Source organism: Hemiscyllium ocellatum, chromosome 15 (genome assembly GCF_020745735.1).
Source record: "Hemiscyllium ocellatum isolate sHemOce1 chromosome 15, sHemOce1.pat.X.cur, whole genome shotgun sequence".
NCBI lineage: Eukaryota > Metazoa > Chordata > Chondrichthyes > Orectolobiformes > Hemiscylliidae > Hemiscyllium > Hemiscyllium ocellatum.
Genome location: NC_083415.1, coordinates 58,392,634 through 58,412,578, shown reverse-complemented (window position 1 = coordinate 58,412,578; position 19,945 = coordinate 58,392,634). Strand labels below are relative to the sequence as shown.

The following is a 19,945-nucleotide window of genomic DNA, read 5'->3' as shown; positions in this document are numbered from 1 at the left end:
CTGAACTTTCTGCATTCAGCTTGTTTCTCAATTCTATTTGCTACCTCACATAAAGACTGCTTTCCTTCTTCAACTCACTTTTTTTTTATCTCCCTTGTCACCCAAGGAGTTCTGGAATTTTAAAAAATATTCATTCATTGGATGTGGTCATTGTTAGCTAATGCCAAAATGTATTGCCTGTCTCTAATTGTCTAGTTAAGAGTTGACCACATTAATGAATTAGATAGGTTTTATGACACTGTTTATATGTGGATGCCATTAGGACAGCTTTTTACAAAATGCTAATGTCACTATGTGTGATGATGGAATCCAAACCCATAAGCGCAGAATGTTAGCCTGGGTTTCTGAAGTTCAGTGAAGTTCATTAGTTTCAGTGATATTACCACTACACCACCACCTCCTAATGTTTGCCCCACCTTTCCACTCTGGAGGATAAAAATTTTGACAGTGTCCAAAAAGAAAGTTTAAAGGAAAGGAGGCGTCAATAAAATTTATCCTATTGGATTGTCACCATTGGAAGCCATTTGAACTTCCGACATCCCAAACTCTGGAATTTCCTCCTTAAACCTTTTGGTCTCTCTTTCTCTTAGTTGGTAGCAGCCTTGCCTCTGAGTCAGGGGCAAAGTTCCAGATCCACTGCAGGACTGAGCCACAAAAATGAAGGGTGAAAATTCAGTGCAGGACTGAAGCATTGCAGAACTGCTGGAGGCACGATCTTTGAGTAATATGTTTAAAACAAAGCCCCAACTTTCCTCAGGTAAATATATGAAAACAAAATCCCATGGCACTATTTTGAAGAAGAGAAATGAAGTTTGCTCTGATCTTCTGGACAATACTGAACCTTCAATCAGCATCACATGAAAAAAAGACTACTTCCTCCCACACTCCAAAGACGTTCAGGTTAGGTGAATTGGCCATGCTAAATTGCCTGTAGCGTTAAGTACATTAGTCAGAGGGGGATGGGTTGCTCTTTGAAGGGTCGGTGTGGACTTGTTGGGCCGAAGGGCCTATTTCCATGCTTTAGGGAATGGAATGGAATGTAAAAATGCTCATTATTACATTGTTATTTGTGGGAACTTTCTGTATCCAAATTAGCTGATGCATTTCTTACAGTCAGGATGACTACATGCCAAATTATTTCATTGGTTGCAAAGTATTTTGAGATATCCTGTTGTTGTGAAAGTGCAAGTTTTTCATTTTTAAGGGATTCCACAAATAATGCCTCTTTCACCAAATTTTTGATCAACTGTCCAATATCTCCTTTTGTGGTTCACTGTCAAAATGCACTTGTGATTTTTTAAAAATACAATGTTAAAGCTGCTATACAAACCGAATATTTTTGTTGCTCACTACTTGTTCCTGAAGATGCAGGTGGACCAGGAAGTGTTTACAGAAGTCTAACAAAAAATTGATCACTGAAAATGCTCCAGGTGATTTAACCTTGCTGGAAATAAGCACTCTTTGAGAAGAATGGTTCATGTGTTACATCAACTAATGACGGATCTGGTGACCTTCCCTCATATTATATTGTACATTTCTGCTACCCTCCACCCCCACCTTATTCTTTCATAGGACGAGGGCATCCCTAACTGCCCATTGAACTGAATGGCTTGCTAGCCCATTACAGAGGGCTGTTAAGAGTCAAGCATATAGCCAGTGGTTGGAGTCAGACCAGGCAAGCATGATAGATTTGCTTCCTGAAAGGGCATTAGTAAACCAGATGGTATTTTTCACCAAGACAAGCTTTTAATTCCAGATTTTATGAATTGTTTCAATTTGACCACTACAGTGGCAGTGGCAGGATTTGAACTCATACCTGCACAGCATTAGCCTGGGTCTCTGAATTGCTGGCCCAGTGACATACCACTACACCACCATTTCCTATACGTTGCCAGCTCCCATCTAACCATCACACGGGTCTACAATCTCTCTGCTTCCTTTCTTCCTATGATATTCACTTCATGGTTACTTGCAGAATGCAAAAAAAAGAAAATATTTATCTAACACTTTTCCTCCCTCAGGACATCCCAAAGATCTTTATAGCCAATGGGGCTCTTTTGAATTGTAGTCACTGTTATAATGTGGATAAAATAGGAACCAACTTGTACAAGCCAATTCCCACAGAGCTGACTTACTAATGAGCTAATTTTTTTTATCAGATTGATTGAGAGTCCAGAGAGTGGTGCTGGAAAAGCACAGCAGGTCAGACAGCATCCGAGGAGCAGGAGAGTCGACGTTTCTGGCATAAGCCCTTCATTGGGAATCTGAGTGAGAGTCAAATGCTGGCCCAGAACACTAGGGAAGCAGGCCCTTCCTTTTTAAAATAGTGGTATGGGATCTTCCAAGATCGCTTTATTGTGCAAATGGATTCATAGTATTATATCTCCTCTGAAAGATGAAACCTATGACAGTCCCGAGAATATGGTGCTGGAAAAGCACAGCAGGTCAGGCAGCATCCGAGGAGCAGAAGAGTTGACATTTCAGGCAAGAGCCCTTCATCAGGAATCCTATAACACACTCAGTACTATCTGGGTCAGTGCAGGTATTTTAATCAAAATGTCTTTTTTTTATTCATTCGTGGGACGTGAGTGTTGCCTGGCTAGCATTTATTGCCCGTCCCTAGTTGTCCTTGAGAAGGTGGTGGTGAGCTGCCTTCTTGAACTGCTGCAGTCCACGTGCTGTAGAATGACCTACAATGTCCTTCGGGAGGAAATTTCAGGATTTTGACCCAGTGATAGTGAAGAAACGGTGGTATATTTCCAAGTCAGGATGGTGAGTGGCTTGGAGGGGGACATTATGGTGGTGGTGCTGTCCTTGTCTGTTTAGAGGGAAGTCATCATGGATTTGATAGACTCTGTCTAAGGATCTTTGGTGAATCTCTACAGTGCATTTTATAGTTGGTACTCGCTACTGCTATTGAGCGTCTGTGGTGGAGGGAGGGAGTGTTTGCGGATATGATGTCAATCAGATAGGTTGCTTTGTCCTGGATGGTGTCAAATTTCTTGAGTGTGGTTAGGGTGTGTCGTAACACTCCCACTGGGTAGATGGGGCTTGAATCCAGATCTTCAGGCCTGGAGGTAGGGACAATACCACTGCTCCACAAGATCCTTGTAGATGGGGGAGTGTAAGCTTGCATTGTGAGCTCAAGCCCTGAAGCAGAGAACAAGTGGCGTTAAGGTGATAGCCCCATGAATTAGGTCTTCATCTGTGAATCAGACTCTTATCAACTGATAGTCACAATTCAATTTCCATTTCTGAGCAAACCCATTTAAAGATTTTATAATAAAAGCATTGCAGTGTGAAATATGTAAGCAGGAATAATTCAACATGGAGAGATCATTAAGTTCACTATCATCTTTGTATCAGCACCATTCCAAACCAATTTTTTAAAAACATCTTTTAAAACTGTACTCAAGAAATACATCACAATCATTATAAGGGGACACAGCCATTGTTGTCAGTTTGAATATTTCCAGTTTAGACACTAATTTCTTTTTGTCATGTAAAGAATGTCGCCAGTGGTTTGCAATCAGGAATTGACAGTGTGTGTTTTCAACTCTTAACATTCTAGTCTGGTGCAATAGTGAGCACATTTATAAAATAAATGCAGTTGTTAAAATGCTGACCTGTCAGTATGTAACCTGTGAACTGTCGGGGTTGCACCGGATGTTAATATCTCTTCTAATAGAAAAAACATTCATTTATATAGTGCCTTTCACATGCTCTGTGAAAGTGTTCTGCAGCCAACAGAAAGTGGAGTGTAGTCAATGTTGCTATGTAGTTAAAATCTGCACAAAGGCAGATTTAATCTGAAAGCTAAGTCTATGAATTGATTGTGTATGTCAAGGACTACACTTCTGAGCAGTGATCTTCGTTCTAACTCTCTTGCCCATCCTCCAAATTCACATGTTTAAATTGTTTTTTAATATCTTGTTAAGTGACAAACACTAACTGCTAAAATGTCGCAGATGTTTCGCAGTCGGGGATCTGCAGTGTATATTTAACACTCTAATGTGCTGCAGTCTGGTGCAATAGTACGAAAAAAGTTATAGTCACTAAAAATGCTGGATGTTAGATAATTAACCTGCAAACTTGTGTTTAAATTCTTTTTCCACAATGTTTTTCTTCTAAGTCTTTCTCTTTCCCTTCCCTGAACCCTGGCTACGATGATATACCAGAGCTGGCACGGTGTCAATTAAAATCCAGAAACCTCCAAGAGACAGAAGGAAAGGAGAGGGACAGAAAATGAAGGCTGGGAGAGAATGAAGCTCTGGATAATATTATGCATATTACTGTACTAAAGGTATAGCCTTCGAATAATGAGAGAATTGAGAGACTGTGAAAGTACAATGACTCCTTTTGTGATATTAGTGCCTCACATGGTTGACCTTTTAGGCATTTTTACAGAAATCTGCATTGAAGCTGCAGCACAGAAACAGGCCATTCAGCCCAACCTGCCCACAATGGGATTGATGCTGCACATGGGCCTCCTTCTACCTCTCTTCTAACCCCATCAGCCAATCCCACCATTCCTTGCTCCTTCAGGTTTATTCAGTTCCTCTTAAATGTATCTCTTCACCGTAACTGCTTTCTGTGATGTGTGTGAGCTCCATATTTTAAACGATGTGCGTGTAAAGATGTTTCTCCTGAACTCCCAGGCTTTACTTGGAATTACTGTAGATATGATCCCTAGTTTGGCCTCGTGTACAGTTGGAAGCATTTTTTCTATGTCTACATTATCAAATCCTTTGATGATAAAAAAGATCTCTATTAAGTGAGCCCACAAGAGAAAATACTCCCAGCCTATTTAATTTTGATGGGTATCGGCTGGGATCTGTTACCACCACTGTGAATCTCTTTAATGCCCTCTCGTTTTGCAGAAATCTTTCTGTCGGCTCCTTATTTACCAACAAAAACATTCACTTCCTCCACCACCACTATGCAGTGGCAGCAATGTGTACCGTCTATAAAAAGTACTGCAGCAACTCACCAAGTCTCCTTCAATATCCCCTTCCAAATCCCACAACCTCCACCACCTGGATGACCGAGGGCAGTGATCACATCACCACCAGTAATGCCCCCTCCAAACACACACCATCCTGTCTTGGAACCATATCACTATTGCTTCAGTGTTGCTGTGTGCAAATCCTGGAATTGCTTTCTGCATCGCACTGTGGGTATCCTGACATCCTGAGGATGGTGGCTGATCAATATGTGGGTTCAGTGTCATCTTCTCAAGGGAAATTAGGGATGAGCGGCGATTGTTGGTGTTGCCAGCAACACCTAATATCTATGAATGATTTTGTTTTAAAAGAAAGCTCTGTAAAACCTACTCAATTGCTGTAAAGGAGCCAATAGGGATGTTTTTGTCTGTTACTGTGTGGAGTGATTTAGCTTTTAATAGCTGGTTGCTTTTTAAACTGCAGAATTATCATGAGCGGGAGCTCTGGCTGATTTGTTTTTCTTCCCTCGTTCAGAGCACTCAGACAAAATGTATCACGGTGGCTCAATGGTTAGCACTGCTGCCTTACAGTGCCAGGGACCTGGGTTCGATTCTACCCTCGGGTGATAGTCTGTGTGAAGTTTGCACATTGTTCCCCGTGTCTACACGTGCTCCAGTTTCCTCCCACAGTCCAAAGATGTGCAGGTTAGGTGGATTGGCCATGCAAAATTGCCCCATAGTGTCCAGGGATATGCAGGCTAGGTGGGTTAGCCATGAGAAATGCAGGGTTATAGAGTAGGGGCAGTGAGTCTGGGTGGGATACTCTTCAGAGGGTCGGTTTGGACTTGATGAACTGAATGGCCTGCATCAATACTGGAGGGATTCTATGAAAATGTAGCGATGCTGTCACAGCTGAGGGGAAAAAAAAATCTACTGAATAGCTGGTGAGTCAGATTGACTTTGAACGTTCATAACGCATTGACCACTGAGATTTATAACAGGAAACAGAGACACCTGGCACAGAATCCAATACACATCGGTGTTAACAGGGCCATTGCACTGAGAAGAAGAGGAGCAACAGGTCAGCAGGATGGCTGAGGAAAAATCCATCAATTAGGACAGATGGTGAAGTAAATGTTCAGCTATAAGTAGTTCATGCGGGGCGAGTGGTAAATACAATCTGACCCCAGATGACCCTCAGCTCCTTCCTGATGGGAGATTTGTTTTCATTTATTTACACAGATCTGTCGAAACCAAAATGTCCTGTCGACCAGTTTTGCTGCAGACTGGTGAATTTTTCTATGATCATAAATAAGAAGTAACTGTTTTTAGTGGCAGGAAGGTCAGTAACGAGGAAACAGCAGGCTCTTGTGATCCAGAAGATGCTGCCTATGAAAGGGCAGTAGACACAAATTCAACACTAACTTTCAAAAGTAAGCTGGATAAATACCTGAAGGAGGAAAATTACAGGCCACTGGGGAAAGGTGATTGAAAATGGATCCTTCAAAGATTCCACACAGGCATAATGGATCAATGGCTTCCACCTGAGCTGTGAGATTGTATGGAGCATCTCAGCAGGGCCTTTTGTATGGTTTTATGCAAATAAAGGTGACCAGATGTAATTCAGGAAAGAGTGGATAAATGGGTTTCACTGATGCCCCACCTGACCTTGCCCCCTTCTTCCAGTCTGTACACACCATCGTCTGGATCAAACCTTTGGATAATTTTGGAATATGAATGAGGTTGGAAAGGTGAGTATGTATTGCCATTCCTTTACTACCATTGAGTATTTGGTGGTGATGAACCAGGTAAAAACCTAGAAAATGGAAGCAGGAGAAGATTGAGTCTGCTGTACCATTCAATATGACCATGGCCAGTACCTTGAGCAAACATAACTTTGTTTTTGTCTAGTGGGAACACATATTGAAAAAAACAAGTTTTGTTTTTAGAAGATATTTTTTGTCAAGTAACTGAAATCTGCTCCACAGTGACCTAGTTTTCCTATTGGAAACGATACAGTGTTATTGAATGTGCCAGGCTAGTTTAATATGAACTCAGGGTGGCCATCACAGTGTTCAGAAAGGTACTACATAAATGCAAGTCTTTTTTTAACTTTTATGAAGAGAATATCCCAAGCTTTCCTCAGAATCAGATCCTTGGAGTTAAAAACTAGTTTTATTTAAAATTTTGAGCTGTGTTTAAATTGAATTTTCCTGGGAAGTGGCAAGTTTGTGGTTAATAAAATCTAAACCACCCACTGACAAGCCAAAGCCCAGAGCATTGGATGAGTCAAATAGTGGATGAGAACATGAGTCAACCAAGAAATGAGAAGTTAGAAACTTAGGAATTTCTTGACCACAGAAAAGGTGATGGGCCACTTATTTTGTCTACTAGTGTCCTGGAGTTATTGATTAATCATGGACCACCAGTCTCAACCGGCTAATCTACAATAAATATGAGATGAAGAAATGGTTGTTATGAGAATGTTGGGAACCATAGCTCCAAAAACCATTCATTCCCCCTGAGCACATAACAGCCATTTTTTAAAAAAATTAAATTATTTCTGGGATATGAATGAGGCTAGAAAGGCCGGCATGTATTGTCCTACCTTTACCGCGTCTGAGTAGGTGGTGGTGATGACCATGTAAAAACCTAGAATCTAGGAGTAGGCTCTTCAAGCTTGCTCTGCCCTACAATATGATCATGGCCAATCATCCAATAAGGTAACATCCTTTTGCTTTTTCCAAATACAGTTTGATCCCTTTAAGCCTAAGAACATGCAACTGAATGGTTTGCTGTACCATTTCAGATGAGGGTTACAAGTCAACCACACTACTGTATCCCTGGGTCCATGTGTAGAGTTGATAAAGTCAGCAAATTTTCCTTGCAATCCAGATGGGTATTTATAACAATCCAATGTCTTCTTTCATGACCTTCTAATCGAGACGCCCTACTCAGATTTGAAATCAAGTTTCCAGAGTACGGTTTCAGGCCAGTGGTTTATTGGTTCAATCTCATTAACCAATTCCATAATGGTATTGGTTCAATATCATTATGATAAGGTGCTACTATCCCTATCATAACTTGTCAAAATCACTTTATGCTGCATTCTAAAATAGGAAATCTTCTAATTTGCAATTGAATGGATCAACATAGTTTTCCTCTACCAACTCCCTTGGGAAGCCTGTTCCAGAGATTGTCGACTTGTTCATGGAATTAACATCAGCTGATGCCAAACTTCTGAATACTGAACATCAGTACGTAGTGACACTTGATGTTTGCATTCCGGGGATCCACACACAGCTTGTTGCAGCCACACACAAAGGTGGCCATCAAGGTGAGGGTGGTATTGGACGTGTTTTTTCTGCCATTGCCCAGGTCTTTGTACATTGTGTCCCTTTGGACCGGTCCATCTTTGATATCCACATGAAGTGGAAGATGGCCCGGGTGACTGCAGCGGCACAGGTTCTGGGGATAGACTATACCTGTGCCACATATAACAATACTGACAGGACCTCACACCTGATGACCAGGTTTTTTCCGGTGATGGAGAGTGACTGTTGCTCCCATCTGCCTAGTTTCTGCCTCATTTTCCTGATCCGCTCCTCCCAGGTCTTGGCGCATGCCCCAGCTCCACTGAACCAAATACCCAGCACTTTCAAGTGGTCGGTCCTGACAGTGAAGGGGATCGAGGATTGGTTGGCCCAGTTCCCAAAGAGCATGGCCTCGCTCTTGCCTTGGTTTACCTTGGCCCCCGAGGCCCATTCCAACTGGTCACAGATGCACATGAGTCTGTGCACAGATCCGAGCAGAAAACGGTGACATGTACAGGGAGGCCTTAACCTACAGGCCCCCGCTGCCAGGAATAGTCACCCCTCTTAGACTCGCATCCTTCCTGATGGATTCGGCAAATGGCTCTATGCAGCACATAAACAAGGCAGGAGAGAGAGGGCAGCCCTGCCTGACTCCAGAGCTTACAGGGAGGCTATCTGATTCCCACCCATTGATTGAGACTGCACTGACAATGACAACTACAGATTCCCTCCCAAAGCCTATATTGGAGAGAACATCCCTCATATATGTATGCGATATCATGTCGAAGGCTTTCTCCTAGTCCAGACTGATGAGGCAGGTGTCCACCCCCCTGTCCTGCACATAGGCGATCGTATCCCTGAGGAGTGTGAGACTCTCAGCGATCTTCCTGCCCTGTACAGCACAGGTTTGGTCGGGGTGGATCACCGGTCCCAGAGCAGACCTGACCCGGTTGGCAATGACCTTTGACAAGATTTTGTAGTCTGTGTTTAATAGTGAGATTGGTCTCCAATTTCTGATCTCCCCCTTCTGCTTGTAGATGAGGGTGATGATGCCTTTCCTCATGGATTCACTCAAATTAATTAAACATTGATTATTTGTTAATGATGCTTCTTTGTGGAGTGATCAATAAACCACTAGAACCCCATCACAGCATGCGTATGGACACTATTAAGTGAATGTGGTTTAACTTTGTTGTGTCAATCTGTATTTAACTGTGCTCATGTTGCACCTTGTTGAATCTCAAAACAATATAACAATACTTGGTCTGCACAAGCTCGCTCTAAATTCACACGAATGCATCTTCTGACACCAGATTTTATGGTAATCCAGTTCTGATCCAGCCACTTACTGGGAGAGTAATTTCTGGATGAATCTCATGCAGATTGCGATATTCACAGAGCCGTGACATTGAATGATCCTGCTCACTGTCAGATACTTGCCTTCATATCATTTATCCTCTAATTTATTTTAAAGCAACACTGCTTGTTTTATCTTACCATTAGAAAGTAGGTCATGGTGAGTGCTGTACAAGCTGGTTAATATAGGTTAAAGGATTATGAAGATCTCAGAAAGCAACATGAATGAATGAATAAACCTTGTATTTATGTAGCACCTTTCATGACCTCAAGATATCCTGAAGCACTTTATAAGCAATAAAATATATTTGAAATGCTGTTACTGCTGTAATATAGGAAACATGATAGCCAATGTGCACAAAGCAAGCAGTAATGTGGGAATGACCAGTTACTGTAGCTTTTTGTGATGTTGATTGTGGAATGATAAATAACCAGGGCACTAGCATTAACTCTTCTATTCTTCTTCTGAATAGTATTATAAGATTTTTTCTGTCCATCTGAGAGGGCAGACTGTGACTTGGTTTAACATGTCATCCAAAAAGACTGTGATCAAAGCCAAAACAACTCAATATCAGGGCAATAACTTTCATGAATGCAATGCTTTTAAAATAATGAACATTCCCAAAGCTCTGTCTGAAAAGGTTTTGAGGAGCTGATCCAAGTCACATTTAAAGATGTACATTTTGAGGAGTTCGGTTTTATAATCATTACACCACAGTTCCCCAAAGTTGAGTTGGGACCTTAAAATAGGGTCGTTAGCTGAACATTTGGATTTGTAAACTCTGAGGCAGCAACAGTCACTGTAGACCTTGGTTGCAGCAGCTGTGCTCCATCTCACACAGCCACCCTGCCCCCTTTCAGTTTTCACTTAGGAGTTGTGATCATTTTCAAGCCTCAAAATGAGGTTTCAGTCGGTGAAGGTTTGAACAGCACTGTGTTGCAAAGACTGAAGTGTTGTGTAAGAACACAGCTGACTTCCAAAGGCACTGTTCACAGTGATTTAGAAGATGCACTGTTTCATGATAATGGTGTCATCAATGAAATGTGACAAGGTAAGACAAGAACAAAAGAACACAGTTTAAATATCAGTGGTGTCTGATTTAAGACAGAGATGGGAGATTTATTTTTTCTCTGAGAGGATCATACGTCATTTGAACTCTCTTCCTCAGAGAGCAGTGGAGGCAGGGTCATTGGGTAGAGTACTTACTAAGCAGAAATAGATTAATTCTCGACTAGCAAGGAAGTTGATGGTTATCTGGGGTAGGCAGGAGCGTAGAATTGAGGCCACAGTCAGATCAGCCATGATTTTGTTGAATAGCCAAGATGTCTAGAGGGGATGAATGGCTTACTCTTGCTCCTAATTCATATGTTCATATGGTGAGAAAGTGATGACATGAGGTAAATGTGATGCTGACAGTGACTGAGGGCTATACACAAGGCCTTTAATGTGGTATTAGTTAACATCAGATAACATTGCACACAGAAAATGTGTGAAGTTCTGTCCTCAAGAAAAATGTGATAGAGAATAAGCATTCAGTTTTGCATCCTTCAAATGTTTATTTCTCATTACTTCAGGTGAGAGATATGAAAAAGGCTGCCAATTCCCCATTAGCCTTGTTATAGTCTCACACAAGATCAAAGGCAGTCATTGAGAGTGAAACCAAGGGCTAGAAGATTAGATTCCCTACAGTGTGGAAACAGGCCCTTTGGCCCAACAAGTCCACACCGACCCTCTAAAGAGTAACCCACCCAGATTCATTTCCCTCCGACTGATGCACCTAACACTATGGACAATTTAGCATGGCTACTTCACCTGGCTTGCACATCTTTGGACTGAGGGAGGAAACCAGAGCCCCCGAAGGAAACCCATGCAGACATGGGGAGACCATGCAAAATCCACACAGACAGTCACCCAAGGCTGGAATCAAACCTGCCACCCTGGTGCTGTGAGGCAGCAGTGCTAACCACTGAGCCACCATTCCACCCCAAATGGACTTTCTTAGGAACCATATGAATTTCTCACTTTAACTTGAGTAATTGTTCAGTAGGATCTCAAATGAAACAGAGGCAAATACTATGCTTAACCACTTGAAATACATAATAGAGTCATAGAGTCATACAACTTAGAAACAGATCCTTCAGTCTAACTAGACCACACCGACCAAGTTCCCAAACTACCTTGGGGGGTGTGGGAGATCAGAGCAACTGAAGATAGGTTTTTCTGGTGAAGTGAGTTGTTTACAAAGAACACCAGAGGTCAATGGGTCACAATCTCCCTTTTAAGTCAGTCAATTACGGGTTCAAGTCCCACTCTAGTGGTTTGAACAGTACCTTCAGTCTTTATCTCCAGTACAGTGCTAAACAAAATGCTCCATTGCTAGAGGTGCCAGAGATGAAATGCTAAATTAAAGTCCAGTTTGTAATCTCATATGGATATGATAGATTCCTTGTCTCTATTGTAAAACTAGTCTTACTGACAACCTATGTTGAGAGTGTGTTCCTGGAAAAGCGCAGCATCCGAGGAGCAGGAAAATCGGCGTTTTGGGCCGGAGCCCTTTATTAGAAAAACATTCCTGATGAAGGGTTCCGGCCTGAAACATTGATTCTCCTGCTCCTCGGATGCTGCCTGACTTGCTGTGCTTTTCCAGCAACACACTCTCAACTCTGATCTCTAGCATCTGCAGTCCTCACTGTCTCCTTAGTGACAACCCATGCCAACTCTCATAGATTGTTGTAAAAACCCTCCTAGTTCACTAATGTTCTTTGCTTACATGTGACTCAGCAAACCGGTTGACATTTAATGGCTCTCTAAAATGGATCACTGAGTTGAAAGACAATCAGGAATGGGCAACAAATGCTGGCCTTCCCAGTGACACTGACATCCCATGAAAGAATAATAAGAAAATAAACTATTACAATGAACAGCAGTGAAGCACCTGCTGAGCATTCCAGCCAAAATATATCCCTCAATTTTCATCATTAAAAGTCAAACTATCTGATCGTTATCATATAGCTTGCTATGCTCAATTTGGCGTTGTTTTAGTTGTTGCAACAGTGACGACACGACAAAATAAAACACATTTTTGGCTGTAAAATGCTTTGTGATACCTTGAGAATGTGGAAGTTTCTATAAAAATGCAAATCTGTATTTCTTAATAAGTTGTGCAGTCTATAACGTAGTAAGCACCATATGTAGCCATTGGGGAACGAAGTCTAATATAGTTGAATTGCTACTTAACATATTGCAGGCTAGAGAATATATTCACTATTTGACAAGTGTTTTACAGTAAGTTATATTCCATACCTATGACCATAAAATTCCAGGCATAGCACTCTGGCCTTTCAATATGGGCAGATATTGGCCAGATTTGCCTGTTGCTGCCTCACACTTGAAAACGTTTCTCATTTGCTGTCCTAATATAACATAATGCAGAAAATATAGAACTCTCTTTCCTTTAATCACATGTCCAAGAATTTATAATTTCTCTGCAACCTGAGAGGAGCAAATCCCTTCGAAGTAATTCATCTGCTTATGAATGCTTTTTCTCAAAAGCATATCAGAGTCTTAAAATGTTAAAATGTTAACAGGGCATCTTTAAGCTCAAAGCAGTTCCTGCTGGATGTTTTCAGAGCTGGGAAATCAAAGTAACAAGTTGCAGTTTACTAATTAAGGAATACAAGCAAGGAGAGGAGGCATTACATAGAGGTATGAGAGAGGAGGGAGAAATGGAGGGAAGGAACAAGGTTATTTTATTCATTCATGAGATGTAGATGTCATTGGATGGGCCAGCATTTATTGCCCAACCCAATTTGCCTTTGAGAAGGCATCAGTGAGCTGCCTTTTTAAACCACTGAAATCCATTTGATATAGCAGCATCCACAATGCTGTTAAGGAGGGAGTTCCATTATGTTTATTCAATAGCAGTGAAGGAATGGAGATATATTTCCAGGTCAGGATGATGAGCAGCTTGGAGGGGAATTCAAAACTACTCAAATCTACAGTCATCTCGCTTTGCAGCACTTGGCCAATAGCATTGAATGCTATGACATTTCACGTGTTCACCCAAGTACTTTTTAAAAGTTGTGAAGTTTCCTGCTTCAGCTACCCTTTCAGGCAGTGCAATCCAGACATTCAACACCATCTGAATGTAAAGATATTTCTATTTTCTAAGAAGCTTTTGTGAATTTCCGCAGTGCATCTTGTGGATGGTACACACTGCTGCTACTGAGCTTTGGTGATGGAGGGAGCTGATGCTTATGGATGTGGTGCCAATCAAGTGGACTGCTTTATCCTGGATGGCGTCAAGTTTCTTGAGAGTTGTTGGAGTTGCACTCATCCAGGCAAGTGGGGAGTATTCAGTCACACTCCTGGCGCGTGCCTTGTAGTTGGTGAACAGGATTTGGGAGGTCAGGAGATGAGTTAGTCCATACAGATTTCCCAGTCTCTGACCTGCTCTGGGAGCCACAGTCCCAGATGTAGTGAGGACTGACAGAAAATGATGACCTTACCAGCAGTACCCTCATCCTGTGAATGAATCAAAAGGAGAATTGGACCACTCCCTTGAATGAATTAAATATTGATAGAAAGGATTGGGTCAACGACGAGAGTTTTCTTTAAAAAAAAATAAAATTCTTACAGGGTTCCCTGCTGAACAGATACAATAGAACAAGGATAATCGAGGTAGACAGAGAGCTGAATAAGAAAAAACACAACAGGTATGGCAGGCACTAGTTAAAATTGGGAAATACTGCACCCGTCCTGCTGTTTCACAAACTTTATATTCCAGAAGAAATAACAACACGTTCCAACCCTCTTGCTGTGTAATGATATGTTATCACCTAACGAGGCTATCTATAGTACATCTTTAGTTCCTATTCTTAGCGGGCCCTGGACTAGAGGTTAAAGAGGTCACCTTAGCAGTCTGGAAAAGCCAATTTATTTTCAACGGATTCAGAAATTGAAAACTCAGCATTGTTTTCGTTCCAGTTCTCCCTTCTTTGTTCTCTCCTGGAGACACTGTTTTTCCCCACTCTGGAATACAGGCAAATCCACTGATGTCCCCATCATGCTCACACTGTTTCTGGACAGGCAGTGTCTTTGCCACGAGTTCAGAGCTAATTGTCTGCACTGGGTTGGAACTCACGTAATTGTCTTCACTAAAAATACCAAACACATCAGTCCGGTCATCAAGAAGAGTCAGTCCATCACAGGAAGCCTGTTTCAGCTCCTTGTGTGATGCTAAGCTTAGGTCAGATTCACATCCCCAGCTCAGTACCTTCCTGGGTCAGCTCCTGTGCACGTACATTGTGCATCAGGGACACAGCAGCTTGTTATTTTTCTAACCCTCCTACCCCCTTTTAGCAGGGATGATTTGACGCCAACTGTTGCAGCTATAATGTGTGTGTCCGGCAGAGATCAGCTTACTCAGCAGATTGGGGTTTAATTAACCCTCGGACCTTCTGCCTCAGTGTTGCAACTGGAGCTTGCAATCACAGCATCCCTGAGGCACTCCATGGGAGCAATTATCAAACGAGATTTGGCTCTGTCTGGAGTTGGGAGGACAGGTCGGTCAAAGCTGGAGGCTTTAAGCAGCATCTTAAAAGCGGAGACTAGGGAACTAACAGCAATAATGACCTGAAGCAGCTTGTTCAACGCTTCCCAGAGCCATACCCTAATGTCTTGCTGTGTACATTACTGTTTCCAACAGGGAAGTGCAGGTGAGTAGGGTACCAGAGAATAGGCCACTGTCGCTTCTTCAAGGAAAGTGGGGTTGAAGTGGGGAGAAGAGTTAGAAACCTATGTCAAATCCACGGCAAAAGCTTGTAAAACTACCAATGGTAAAAGCCGGATCCGAGGGATAGATGCTCAAGGGTTGTGACTTCGGAGTTTGGGATGGGGAAGGTCCAAAGGATTGGGGAGAGAAGATGAAACGAAGCAATAAATCTTTACACTTGGAAAGGATCTGCTTGAACCAAGAATTTGACCTCGCAATGAGAATCAGGTAATCTAAAGCGAGCTGCGATCTAAAGGCAAATCTTTCTTGTCAGTTCCAAGACATCAGCGTTTCAAAGTAAGGCTGCCAGAATCCGTCAGCGTGGTAATTTTTGCAGAAGAAGATGTGAAAGGTCGGAGGACCAAGCTGTCAGTTATACCTCAGATATAATATTCCCAAATTTCGTTTCATATCTTGCCATTTCATCATTGTTTTCCAATAATGAAATGTGATAAGTTGTATAATTTTGCAATTTCTGGGTTTCAGTTTCTGAATTGGCCCCATCAAAATGTTTTTTTTCATTCAAGGACTTGAATGAAAAAAGCTAAGAGTCAGCAAACTCCGAATCCTGTTTGGCAGGGACTAGCCTCAGCTGGATTTAAAGAAAACTATTGTCCCCTTTGTCTCGCCGACATTCTAAGGAAGACAACTGGCGGTTGTGTTTTTTTTTGTTTTGTACGGATCAGTGTTGGGAAGCTCACAATGACAGATCAACAAGTTTTTATTTCGAGCAACTGATAATCTCGAAAAGCCACTGCCGTTTTTCCTTCCACGACCTAGTCCCGTGACCACAAGGCAACAATGACACCATCAAAAAAAAATCCAGCAAATCTACAACCCCTCGCCACCTGACAAACCCATCGTCCAGAAGTTTCACTGGTTTTGCACAAAGGGAAATAATTCTCTGTAGAAGAGCTGCTCTTGATAGATGTGTTGATTGGCATTATGTAAGGAGCAGCGATAGCAGATTGGTGCACACGGGTGCTTGGAGAGATTTTTTCACACAAACACACAAGCACAGAACAGTTAAGCAAACATCATTCTCTTTAAACATTCAGGAAGATTGCTTAAAATATATATTGCACACACACAAGCAATCTTTGAACTCACCGTTCTCACTGACCCGGACCCCTAAGTTCTCCACAGTGTCTGTGAGAGACCTGCTTATTGTATAGGAGTTGTCAAGGTGTTGCTGAGAAGCTGAAACTGCAGCAGAGGGAGAGTGAAAACCATCTAATTTCACCTTCTTAACGAGGAACGATCGAGGCATGTTTTTAAAACAAAACAAAAATAAGCAATAAAATAAAATAAACCCCACGGCGTTATTCCGTTTCCTTTTCCTTATTGTTCTGAATTTTCAGCACCTAGGACAGCTCATTGAACGGTGTTGCACAGGCTTGTGTAAAGGGAGGAGGGCGGGAGGGAGGGAGAGAGGAGGAGGGATTCGCACGACAAGCTGAGGTCAGCAAGCAGACAGCATTTATATGGAGCGCAGCCTCTGAGATCAGGTGGTGCCTAGAAATGGAGCTGCTTAACTTTAATCCATCAAATGTCTCTGGAGAGGCACATCAAATTACAGCTGAGCAGTTTGTGCATACACACACACACACACAATAGTACAAGTGCGCCCGAGAGAAAGAGAGAAAAAAAATAGTCCTTCTCGTGAAGAAACCCCACAGTATACAAGAGCTGCTGGGAAAATCCTATCTTCCAGAATTGTAAAAATGTACATCTCTATAGAGAAAAGATGATGCCGATCTCATCCACCCCGCCCCCACCATCCGCCGTGTGGTCGGAACAGTCCGCGCCACGTAGCAAATGAACTTCCACTTTTATTTCTTCAAAGGCTAATCATTGTAGGATCGGACGCTTTGGTGACGCTAATAATGTCACAGATTGGCAGATAAAAGCATCATGAAATGTCGCAGGTATAGGAGGCTCTATGAGCATTTTTGAAAGCATTAAGTATAATTAATAATCGCGATTAATTATTAATATGTTGTCTGATATGGTAACAACCAACTCCCTCAGGATGTTACACTACCCTGTAGAATCATATTCGATACTGAACTATACACAGAGGGGTTGGGGTATAGATTGTACCCAAATCCCTAAGATTTTGCAGAACAAAACCTACAAGGCTTGGAGCTTGCAGGTTCTGAGCTTTTTTAAAAATAAAAATAATCTACAGCTTCTGGGAGAAAGGTTTGATTTCTGATACTATTTTTCTAAGTTAGGTTTCAACGGGACAGCTGGGGTTCCCAGTGTCTGCAGGTCAAGTCAAGAGGAATATGAGCTGGGGTTCCCCCACCCCCACTCCCCACTCCTTTTCTGATTGCTATACATTGACCCCTGCTGGAAGTTTGGGTCAATGGATGTTTGATGAGGATAGGTTTGGGGGTCAGATATGACGTCGCACAGCCTGTCAGTGTTCATTGTGTAGAGTGACAACATCAATGAGTGATAGCCTCTTGGGTTAGATATGGGAGAATGCTAAACCGCTGATATGACTGCTTTCCAATGAGAGAATCGAATCTTTCACCACAGCAGAAAACAAAGGAAAATGAAAACTGTCCCTACCAGATCCTATTAGGTCACACATGATTCACCAGTTTAAAAGATCACTTGTCTCGCTGTCCATATAATGACATCCCAAACAATTAGTCTCAAATCTGTATCAATAGACCACCTGTTTACAAAGACCGCCACCCCCTTTCCTTACCCTTCACCTCACGGTCAATCTCATGGGGCATTTCGAGTACATCAGCCATCCAGGTTTCGTGACTAGGTCATCTTGACCCCTGTGAGAAGGGGGCAAATTTTCAGCCTGCTGTTTATTCAACTGCATTCAAACCGTTCCTGGAGACAAAACTGCTGAATAGACTATAAGGAGAGGGTAGGTGAAGGTTACAGGAAAACTGATTAGGAAGTAGGGACACATCTGAATCTATGGACAACATGACAACAGACACAGCAATTTCAGTTCGAAGAGAGATTGGCCAGAATGGGATTGTTTCCTTCAAGCAGAGGAAGCAAGAATGACATGTTTAAAATGATAAGGAGCACAGTTAGGGCAGACATGAAAGAACTTTTCCCCTTGGTGGGGGTGGGGGGGAATCAATGACTAGGGCCATAGATTTAAGGGAAGGGGCAGAATGTTTAGAGGAGACATGAGGTAAATATTTTTCACCCAGTGAATGGTGGGAATGTGGAAGTTACTGCCTGTAAGGGTGGGAGAAGCAGAAACCCTCATAACATTGAAGCAATATTTAGATGTATACTTGTGATGCCAAGGTGTATAAGTTTGGATCAAGTGATAGGAAATGGGGTTAGAATAGTTAGGTTCTTGTTTTTGACTGGTGTGGATGTGAATAACTGAAGAGTGTTTTCCTGTGCTGTAGACTGCTACGACTACCAGATTATTGACACGGTATATATGTTATGGTTATTTTTCCAACTTACTGGCAATGTTGACATAAAGAAAACCATTTTTTATGAGTGGTTAGTATCTGGAATGGTGCAGTATATAGGTTCCTGCCTCTGAGGTTCATCTCTGGGTTCATGTCTCACTCCAGGATAAGATGGTCAATATGTAATGTTGCCAAACATGTTGAGAATCGACTTGTAAATCTTCCTCACACATGTCAAAGGCAGCTAGTAAGAGCAGAAGAGATTCCTGGTCAGCCATAGCAGAAAAAGAGTGTTGAAGACTGTACCATCATTATCCATAGCTCCAAATTATTATAATGTTCAAGTTACAACATGTAAGTGTATATTACTATAGCCACTGAGACTCCTGGGTGATGGGAGGTTGTTAGTTGGCTGGACAGCTAGTGTGGTGTCAATAGCAAGGGATTTAAACTCGATTCCAGCTGGGGTTGATATCTTCCTGTACCTGGGTAGTACTGTCTACTGCACGGTCTACTGTCAGATCTTTGAGCAGAGAAATCAGAGTGTACAAATAAGGAGCATAAGTAAGCCATTCAGTCCCTTAAATCTGTTCTTCTGTGTTTCCATATTTCCGTCTAATCCTGATAACCTTTGATTCCCCAACCTAACAATCTACCTACCACAGCCCTCAAAATAGTCAATGATTCCTACCTCCACTGCCTTCTGAGGCAGAGAATTCCAAAGTTGCACACTGCACTCTGAGAGAACATGTTTCTCTAATCTCTGTCCTGAAAAGGTAAACACTGATTTCAAAACAATATTCCCTAGTTGTGGACTTACCCACCAGAGTAAAGATCCTTTCCATGTCCACCTTGTAGAAACTATTCAGGATCTTATAAACTTTAATCAAATCAACCTCACTTTTCTGAACTCCAGTGAAAACAAGCCCAGCCTCTCAAACCTTCCCTTATAAGCCAACCCTATTCATTCCAGGCCCAAATCTAGTAAAACTTCTATGAACATTCTTCAACAAATTTACATCCTTCCTTCAATAAGGGGACCAAAACTACACACAGTAATCACAATGTAGTGACAAGATGCCTGATATAACTGAAGCATAACAAGAAGAGGAAGGAGTAGCTGTGTGGGAACAGCACAGAAGAAGATTT

General features: G+C 42.0%; 1 protein-coding gene across 1 annotated transcript in view; it reads right to left on the bottom strand.

Moving 5' to 3' along the window:
* The window catches only part of LOC132822848 (transcriptional repressor scratch 1-like), a 34,693-nt gene extending 16,554 nt beyond the window's left edge, over nucleotides 1-18,139 (bottom strand). The window contains exons 1-2 of the mRNA XM_060836222.1: nucleotides 18,109-18,139; nucleotides 16,497-16,592 (exon numbers count right to left, since the gene is read on the bottom strand). Of these exons, the coding sequence (XP_060692205.1) occupies nucleotides 16,497-16,592; nucleotides 18,109-18,139 (127 nt within the window). The remainder of the gene's footprint in view (nucleotides 1-16,496; nucleotides 16,593-18,108) is intronic.
* Between the last annotated feature and the right edge of the window lie 1,806 nt (nucleotides 18,140-19,945).